This window comes from Pararge aegeria, chromosome 22, assembly GCF_905163445.1.
Source record: "Pararge aegeria chromosome 22, ilParAegt1.1, whole genome shotgun sequence".
NCBI lineage: Eukaryota > Metazoa > Arthropoda > Insecta > Lepidoptera > Nymphalidae > Pararge > Pararge aegeria.
The window spans coordinates 1,685,379-1,695,647 of record NC_053201.1 but is presented as its reverse complement, the minus strand read 5'-3'; the positions used below and the strand labels follow the sequence as shown (position 1 = coordinate 1,695,647).

Genomic DNA, 10,269 nt, shown 5'->3' with positions numbered 1-10,269 from the left:
ATACTTTAGGGATAAGAACGCCTATAGCCTAAAGGGGAGGGGGTGTATTTTATTTCGCAGTGTTTGGATAATCTTACCTATTCCTACTAATAATTATTAATAATAAGGAACTCTAACGTGGGCGTAACCAGGAGGGTTTTCATAGGGGGGTTGTTAATATAAATCTGGGGTGTGATAATAAAATCTACTAATGTCGCATAAGATAACTTTTAATAGAGAAGAGATTTAAAAAAACAGTTCAATTAAATTTTGGTTATATTGAATTCAGATATCAAGACACAGAGTCTAAATTAATGAAACTCGCACAACTTTTAGACCTCTCAATTGAATTTCAGAGATTTGTAGACAAAGATTTTACTCATTAGTGTCTAGCAGCAATTTTATGTATAAGTTTTAATAGTGCAAGTTAGTAGGTTAGTATAATAAATAACGCATCTATGCCATTTTCAGTATGACCGAGTAAAAGCGGGGTGTTTTGAAATACAACATAACATAGCTATATTTAGCTGTCCCAATACCCACCCTTTGATAAACAGCTGGCTACGTCCACGTTCTATAAAACAATGCTTTGGACAAAGTGTTTAAGTAAGGTCTATGATTACATAATATTATACTCTAAGGCGATATAATACATTCAGTGGTTTACGGTGCGGGTTAATCTGTGTTGATGGTCTGTGGCGTGCGCAGGTCAGCGGCGCCCGAATCGCAGGAACGAGTGAACTACGTCCTGCCGCTTCATGCCGGAGTCGAGGAGCTGAGGGTAGTCCCGGACAAGAGCTGGAAAAAAGCTTTTTATTTAATATTAAGGGCGTGGGTAGTGCACTTCAAATATACTTAAATAACAGAGTGACGACATGTTAAGTCTCCTACAAATACGGAAAAATGATTGTAAATGTTGATATTGCAAAAGAGCAACTATTGAGTTTCTTGCCGGCTCTTCTCGGTAGAATCTTCTTCCCGAACCGGACGTGATAAAGTCACTATAAACAGACATACCTACTTGCGTTTCAACAGTGCTTATAAAGTAGGCGTACTTAAAGTAAATTAATTTTGAATTTTGAAAAGGGATTGTGAGAGAACTTTTAGTTAGAGATATGCTTGGACTATATACATGATCAGTAATGAGAAGGCAGAAAAACCAGAGTTACCGACACAGCTCAGAGAAGCGAAGCTACTCGTGATGTGGCAATGGGACACAAAGCTCGGGGAACCCACGGATGTTGCGGTCAAGAAGTGCTGGAATAGCGACCTCGTATCCGTAAACGCAGTGTTGAACCTCCAACGAGGTGGACGGATGACATCAAGCGAGTCGCTTTAAGCCGCTACACTCAAGCGGCACAAGACTGGTATTCGGAACTCTCTCAAAATGAACTTCGGAAGGCAGATTCTAGCGAGAAGAAGCCGGCAAGAAGCTCAGTAGTTGACCTTTTCCAACATTTCTATTTACATTTTAACATTCATTTTTATATCTTGTGAGAGATGCAAGCAGAGCCGGATGCTTCCAAGCAACCGTGTCGTTATGTCCCTTTTCTAAATTCATACTGCCGAATTGCTAATGTGCCACCGAATACAAACTAAAATATAATGACAGTTTGCGTACCTTGATATTCTGGCACCTGCTCACCGGCCGCTTCCGCGTACAGCTCGAGGAAGGTGTTGAGCGCCTGGCAAAATCGCGCGGCGCGAGGGTCGTCCTCCGCGCCCGCCGTGCACAGCTGCGCCGGGGCGGCGTGCGCGCTCGCACACCACCACACAAGCGCCAGCCACAGCGCCGCGCGACATGCTTCTACGTTTCTGGAGACAAACCACATCATACTAATAAAAAACCAGCCAATTGCGAGTCGGACTCGCGAACGAAAGAAAAAATAATGTCTGTTGTGTGGGAGCCCTCTAAAATATTTATTTCATTTTGTTTTTAGTATTTGTTGTTAGAGCGGCAACAGAAATACATCTTCTTTGAAAATTTCAACTGTCCAACTATTGCGGTTCATGACAGCCTGGTGACAGATAGACAGACAGACATACAGAAGGTGAGGTCTGATAGGGTGATTACGTATCTCACAGCAGCAGGGCTAGCACAGGCAGGAAATAAAAATAATATCCCCTCACAGGAGATTTATTAACGTGTCCACCTGCTAAAGCAAGGGAACATTTAGGAGATACACATAGGAGAAGTTTACCTCTTTTTATTATTACACATAGCCTTTGGCAGCAAAGATTGCAAGATTTACGCCAGTCGACGACGAATGTGACGTTAGATACGTACCTAAAAATTCCCCTAAAAATCCAAACCCTAAAAATTCTAGCGGATTCCGAATTGCGAGATAGGGCTGCCGTGCCGTCACAGGCCTAGCCACAGCAAGTCCCGCGCGAATTCAAGCATGGCATGACGCAGTAACCATGGGTGGTTTCCATAAAGTAGTAGAGGTCTATTCAGGACAGGATTTGTTTTTGCCCGTGACTAGTTATCATAAAAAAAATTATTACCCGCAAAAATGCTTGCCGGGTTTAATATGGCAGTAGTATTCTCGTGACGTCATAGGCAAATGAGTTCTAGCAAATCCTTGTTCCGTAGATAAAGATTTTTTTTTTGCCTTTGATAAAAAAAACTTTGCAACTGATAGTTTGAAATCACACAATGTTTGTTATACGCAGAGCTATGTAGACGTGACGTCATAATTATGAATTCGGCGTTTCACAGTTTTATTTTAGTAGTTTATTAAAAACTAGATGTCCCGGCGAACTTCGTACCGCGAATCATTTCTTTTTATGCGAGTATATTTTAAAATTTATGAATGTTATATTTTAAAATTTATTATCTTATTACGGTCTAAGAGAAATCTATAAAAACAAATATCATAAAAATTGGTCCCAGCTGTTCTTCAGTTATAAATGGTGTATTTAACACAACTTTAACTTTATATATAAGATAAATACCAATCTCACTTCCAATATAAATAAAAATACGTTTATCATAATGATCATCGGATAAATACAATATTTAAGCGATTCATTGTTATGCAATCATGCCTATTGTGCCGGTTAGAGGACGTTACATCGCTTAGAGGCCTAGTCTTGTCGTCGTGGTGGTAACTAGGCACCGAAGAAGCCTTCCCCCAGACCAGTTTGAGAAATTCGATAAATTCCCCAATCGCCAACTGCCATCATAATTAGCCCTGACTTGATATAATAAAAAGATTTAAAGTCACAAATTTATCTGAGTCTTGAATTGAACCCTCCACCGCTGCGTAGAGGAGTGTTAAGTTCAAAGTATCGTCGATTACCGAATCAACAATAATGGATAATAGCCGATACTTAAATACAGACGCAATCAAACCAATTGGGTCACAAACGAATTAAGATCAATCGGTTATGGTACTCCATTGTCTGATAACCGATCGCGTTGGCGCTAGTCATTGCTATTTATTTGGGTCCTTTACGATCGACTACTTAAGAGCGTGATACGACCAGATTCTATTTATGTAGTATGAGACATTTGTAACAGTAAAATTATAAAGTAATAATCAAACTTTTGCAACTATAAATTCATATTTGTCAGATATTTTATTAAATTGATTAGGATTTTTACAAATACACTAATAATTATTATTTAGTTAATAGATAGTTTTCAGGAAACAATTGAAATTATATTTGATTAACAACCAATGTTCATGACATTGAGTATTTTGATTTAAATACGACTGCATTTTCAATGCACTTCAGCTAGTGGTGCCGCCTTTGGAGGATCGAAGTGAACCCCGAGAAGAGCGCAGCTGTGCTCTTCACGGGCAAACCGAGAGGCCGCTTCACGGTAAACCCCGCAGAGGTCACCCTCTACGGGCGTCCTATACCTTGGCAAGACAAGGTCACATACCTGGCAGTAACGTTCGATCATAAAATGAGATTCACCGCGCACATTCGCAAGGCCCGCAACGAGGCTGCGAGTGTGATGGGTGGTCTTTATCCGATGATTTGCCGTAAAAGCAAACTTTCCCTTCGTCACAATGTAACCTTGCATAAAACGTGCATATGTATAAAACGTGAATAAAACATTTTTTAATTTGAATTTGAATTTCAAAGGTGTGTGAAGTCCACCAACCCGCTGTGAGCCAGCGTGGTGGGCTACGACCTTAGCCCCTTCTCATTCTTCTTCTCGGTTTCTTACCAGGGTATGCATGCAGCAGGAAAATTGCATAGAATGGAAAAAATCCTCCTATACGAGCTACATTTCAATTTTAGGGTATGCAGTACTTTTGTGCATGTATGAAGTGCACGCCACTGGTAGTGGGCCAGTAATGGGTTGATATGATGACTAAAATGACTATGATCAGTGGACAACCATTGATTGACATGAGAAAGATGATGATAACTGAAGTAGTTATGTATGTACAATATAAAAAAGTACCTTCGGGTTAAACAAAACCAATAACAAACCAAATACATTTTGTTTCATATAAATGAACGATCGCGTATTGTAACGTTTAGTTAGAAAGGGCATGAGTGCCGAACTATTTCATATCGGGCGGTCCGTGCCACTCAGTTTAAGGAATACAAAAACTTTAATATATCCCGCGCGCCCCGGTATTCCGATATTGGGACATGTTTTTGCGCGTGTATTACGTTTCAGAGGTTTTATTGTAACAGGAGTCAGAGTTATGTTGGTAATAGGTATCAGTAGAGTTTGAGATAGGGGTTTTTGATTTATTTACAAAGTTAAGAACAACCAGCAGCGGCGTGCACTTTATACTTGCACGAAAGCACTGCATTCACAATTTTATTTTAAATCTCTATAAAATTTTCGAACCGGTGGTAGAGTCACTACATACTTGACGTTTCAAAAGTGCTTATATTAGGCCTACTTGAAATAAATGAATTTTGAATTTGAATTTGAATTGAAAAACATTAATGCTCATCACACCAACTGGAAAATTCCAGTTGCGGGAATCGGACCCAGGCCACGGTTAGACTCAGAAAACAGGGTCGCTGCCCACCGCGCCAATCGGCTATATCGTTTAACGGCACGTCTTTGTCTACATAATGTTCTCAAAGGTGTGTGGAGTCCACCAATTCGCACTGGGTCAGCGTGGTGGCAGCTTCTCATTGTGGGAGGAGACCAGTGCCCTGTAGTGTTGATATAATGATGATGATGATATATGCAATAAATATGTATCTCAACCATATTTTCCATCAAGACATCAAGAATTTAAGAAAAATTGGAAACTGACCCGCAATATAATGCGCTTATAGCTTTAGGGATATAATGTAGTGAAAATACGGATATAAAGTATGGGATAGAATATTATTTTGTTCTTTAATAGTTTCCTTTCCCTTTGTATCACATCTCTCGTATTACAACGCGCTAACAAGATCACTCTGCTAAGAATTCGAGGATGTTTCAAAGTGATTCCCGAAAAGAAACTATGGGGAAAAGTGGATTACAAATGTATACAAATCCGCAGTAAATATATTCAAAGCCGCTGCTGCGAGTGAACATATATAACATGTATTGACTGTAGACTGTCATTATTTTAAAATCTTGAAATTTATCTCTCTATTTAAAATATGGTGATTCCATTCCAGGGCTTACTTGTAAATTGTAATGGAATAAAAAAAACTAGCAACGTCTCACCGAACCAGGCAGGGCAAAAATCTGATATTATAAATTCCCAAATAGCTCCTGCCGGAAATCGAACCCGGGTCCTTCCTCGGATCGGGGCTTGCCAGTGCGTCACTGCGGGTCACTCTTCATTTCCAAAAGCCATAAAAAATTAAGAAAAATCATAATTCAAAATTCACTTATTTCTAGTAGGCCTAGTTTATAAGCAACTTTGAAACGTGAAGTCAGTCTTACGAGTATGTGGTGATTCTGCCACCGGTTCGGAAGGCCGGTTCTACCGAGGAGAGCCGGCAAGAAACTAAGTAGACTGCTCTTTTTCATCATCATTGTACAGTTTACATCTTTAGAATTTACTATCTTGTGACAGATGAGAGCGGAGCCTACTTCCAAGCAGCCTTGTCGCTGACAAATTTATCAATCGTATGCATGTAAAAGCGTTTTAACACATTATTTAAACTAATGCATTGGCAGATCCAAAATTACCTTGTGAATCATATATATATACATATTTTATTTATATATTTGTATAATTTATCAATCTTATTTATTGCACCACCTACCTCTTTTCTGTTTTTTCCTTTTACGCATTGTTTGCCTGGAAGCAATCGCTATGTAGCGATAAGGCCACCAAATTGTACTCTCTTGCTATGTGTTTATGTCTCTGTAACTACTTTTTTTCTTTGGTGCACAATAAAAGTGTATTCATTAATTCATTCATTAATTCATTCATAAAAGCATAAACTCAATCCCACAAACTTATGTTCATTTCGAGTAAGGCTTGCAAATAAAGCGACAATAGTTGGCGGTGATAGCCTATTGGCTTTCGGGGAAACCGTGTTCGAATCCCGGGCGCACCACACACTTTTCGGAGTTATGTGCGTTTTTAATTTAAGCTATTTAAATATCACTCGCTATAAACGGTGAAGGAAAACATCGTGAGGAAACCTGCATGCCTGAGAGTTCTCCATAATGTTCTCAATGCGTGTGAAGTCTAACGCACACTTGGCCAGCGGGGTAAACTACAGACTAAACACTTCTCACTTTGAGATGAGACCCGTGCGTTGCAGTGGGCCGGTAGTGGGTGTATGCTGATGTGCAAATATAGGTGTATAAGCTGACAATAACCTTTATTTAAGCTAGGTACCTAAACCTTTTGCCTTTGCATGTCTACATTGTGTACTGGATACTCCTTACTGTTTCTTCTCCTGTATGTTATACGTGCAATAAAGTGTTTCTTCTTCTAAACCCTAAGTACTTATTTTATCCGAGAACGCCTACGCTCTCCGCCAATATTATCCTCTTATTGGACAGGGCGTAAGCAAAGCGTTTGACGAAGTTGCGACAAACAAGGCCGGGCGAAATCCGCGAAATCTCCGAAATCCGTGGAATCTGTGAGTAATCTGTGAAATCCGCGGGTAATCGGTCCGAAACCCCTGTGTACGCGGCTTAATAACATCGGCCCGAATTAAGGCCTTAAGTTTGCTGAGCTAAAAGCTTGTTACATACTGCAGCTTAATTTGTGTTCAACAATGAGCGGAAATAAGCTTTTTTATAACCACCGAAATTTTTTATATGCTTACCGACTTGCAGGTATAGTTTAACCTAGTTTCTACGTAGTTTGTTTTTTATGAACGATCTAATAAAATTTTCAACAAATATTTCGACTTAAAAATGTATACCTTCATGATCATCAACACAGGGCACGGCTCTCAGAATGAGAAGGGGTTAAGAACGTAGTCCACTACACTGGCCCAGTGCTGATTGGAGGACTTTACAAACCTTTGTGAAAATTGTATTGAAATCTCAGGTATGCAGGTTTTCTAACGATGTTTTCCTTCACCGTTGAAGCAAGTGATATTTTAATTGCTTATAATATATATTTTTTTAACGATAGGCCATCGTTTGACGACAATCATGCCCGTTAGAAAGCAATGATGAGGTCTAGGTTGGAGCACGCAAAGCCTATTCACTCTAGCCTTGAAGGTATTCAAATAAGACGTGGCAGGAAACACAGTTGCAGGCAGGGCGTTCCACATCTTAGCGGCACGTATCAGAAACTTGGATAAAAAACGTTTCGTGCGTGTTGATGGAATATCAACCACATAAGGATGCCACCGCTCACGGTGTCTCGCTATTCTGTGATAGAACGGGGAAGGAGGAACAAAATTGTGAAGTTCCTGAGCACACTCACCGAAGTATCGGTAAAAAACCGATAAACAGGCAACATTGCGTCGGTGCTGGAGACTATGTAGTTTCGCCTGTGTTAACGATTAATAATATTATATACAATTTATTGCAAAATACATGGTTTTACATATTGGTTTAGGGTACAGTGTGTTGCCTGTAAATATTGCAATGTTACACAACCGTTACATACGCCAAATTAATATATGTTAATAAAAAAAAAACAAACGCACATAACTTAGAAAAGTTAGAGGTGCGGGCCCCCTAAAAGTGTAGTCGAAGTCCTACCAACTAGGCTATCACCGCTTAATTTTTTTTTAATTTTAGCTTTTCATTTTGTACTTGATTATCTCTAAAATATAATTTTTATTAATACATAACTATAACCTAAAATAATTAATTAATATAAATAAATAATTAATTAAATAAATAAATAATTAAATAAATAATTGATTAATATACAAAAATTTTGTACTTACTATAAAGTAAATACTTTTTGTATAAATCAAGCTTAAATACTAATGAGAGCGAGCAAACTTTTAGAGAGACTGTTGGTTCAGTTTTTGCGCTCATTCCGAATTCCAAGGCTCGTTCGACCACCTACAATAAGCTGTGACTGCTCTGATTTCAATTATAAGACACAAAGACGGCTTCCCACAATTTAAAATGTCGGTTGTAATTTTTGCTGGTATATTTTAAGCATATTTATGACCAATCTATTTGCCAGTTATATACATTATATACTGATATATACGGACGGTCGTTTGGCGCAGTGGGCAGCGACCCTTCGTTCCAAGTCAAAGGTTCGCTTCCCACAACTGGAAAATGTTTGTGTCTGTGTTTATGTGTCTGGTTGTTTATCTGTATGTTATAAGTATTTATGTTCTAACCTATTGTTCATACAAATATTCATCAGTCATATTAGTACCCATACCATAAGCTATGCTTACTATGGGGCTAGATGGCGATGTGTGTATTATCGTAGTATATTTACTTATACATATAATTCAAAATGAAGCTTAAAAAAGTAAGTAGGTACCTATAACCTACAAAGTAAAAAGTATTTGTTTTAAAAGATAGGTATCACTATGAACTTTACGATTTAACTGTTGTAGAGACACTATAAGAAATATATTTGAGAAAATTGCTAATTGAAATTTGCCATTTAAACTCTATCATCTTCACAGCAATCCTTTTTAATTTTTTTTCCTCTACAAGTTACTCTTTGACTGTAATCTCACCTGGTGGTAAGTGATGATGCAGTCTAAGATGGTAGCTGGTCTCCCCTCAGAATGAGAAGGGTGTACGGGAGCTATGGTGATAGGCTCGACCGTAACAATAGGAAGATATTCCTCCGAGCGGGTGATCGTGTTCGGGGACCGAGGTCCGAAAATTCATTTTTGGAAGTTGTATATATAGGCATTCTTCGTGAATACTTCGCTAGCGCGATGCAGGATTTTTGTAGCGCCATCTAGTTCTGTAATGCGGAGACCGCTATGTTTAGGCCGCTAACCAACACGCTGGTCAAGTGGAGATTGGTAGAATTCGTACTCCTTTGAGAACGTTATGGGAAACTGTCTAGCATGCAGGTTTCCTCACTATGTTTTCCTTAAGTGATATTTAAATCGCTCACACTCCTAAGTTAGAGATGCGAGAATGGAATCGTCAGTCCCCTCAAACGGGAAGACGAAACCATAACCACTCTGCTATTGCTACTTCGTTCGTTGTAATAAATACTCAAAAAGAAATTAAAATACTGATACTTGCTAATGGAGTTCGAATTCAAAAATGTTTTATTCATGTAGACCTTATCACAGGCACTTATGAAGCGTTCATACATTTAAAATGTTACACTATTGTTAGTGATGGTGATAACTGCATTCGTTAACTTATAACTAAAGCTAGGAGGGTTCCAAACGCGCCCTGGTCTAAGAAGATGACAACAACAAACTTAGCCAGGTTTTTTTTATGTTATCTCACAGTCTAGCTATGAAGTTAGAGCATTCATACCCATTTTTTTATCACACATGTAATCCTTAATATTATAATAGGATTTTTCTTTAAGCTTACGTTTTATATAAACTGAGAGACATCTCAAGGATACTGACTATATTCAATTATTGTCCCACTGGGATCGGACGTTAATTTAATAGTCAGTATGATATGTTGACGGTACGTTACAGCTAATATTTGAGCCAAAAGTTAACACGTAACGAGTGGAATATTCGAGTGGAACTTTGTCTCAGTACTTATGAATATTTAACTGTATGAGGAGACTGCATTAAGAAAGATATGTATTCCGTTTGCAGTTTCATATGGCAGCGAAGAAACAGCGTGCTACTGTCGTAAGGATTCATAAATATTCCATACTGTGACTTAGTCCGGCTAGATTTTAATAAAATTTGCAGGTTCTTTATTATAAATCGTCACATGTGTATCATCATCAGCTATCCAGCAGGATTGAAGTC

General features: G+C 38.6%; 1 protein-coding gene across 2 annotated transcripts in view; it reads right to left on the bottom strand.

Moving 5' to 3' along the window:
• Window positions 1–461: 461 nt before the first annotated feature.
• The window catches only part of LOC120633748 (myosuppressin-like), a 42,576-nt gene continuing 32,768 nt past the window's right edge, over window positions 462–10,269 (bottom strand). For both annotated transcript variants that reach the window (XM_039904080.1, XM_039904079.1), the window contains exons 2-3: window positions 1,601–1,794; window positions 462–777 (exon numbers count right to left, since the gene is read on the bottom strand). In XM_039904080.1, the coding sequence (XP_039760014.1) occupies window positions 689–777; window positions 1,601–1,794 (283 nt within the window). In that variant the 3' untranslated portion in view covers window positions 462–688. The remainder of the gene's footprint in view (window positions 778–1,600; window positions 1,795–10,269) is intronic.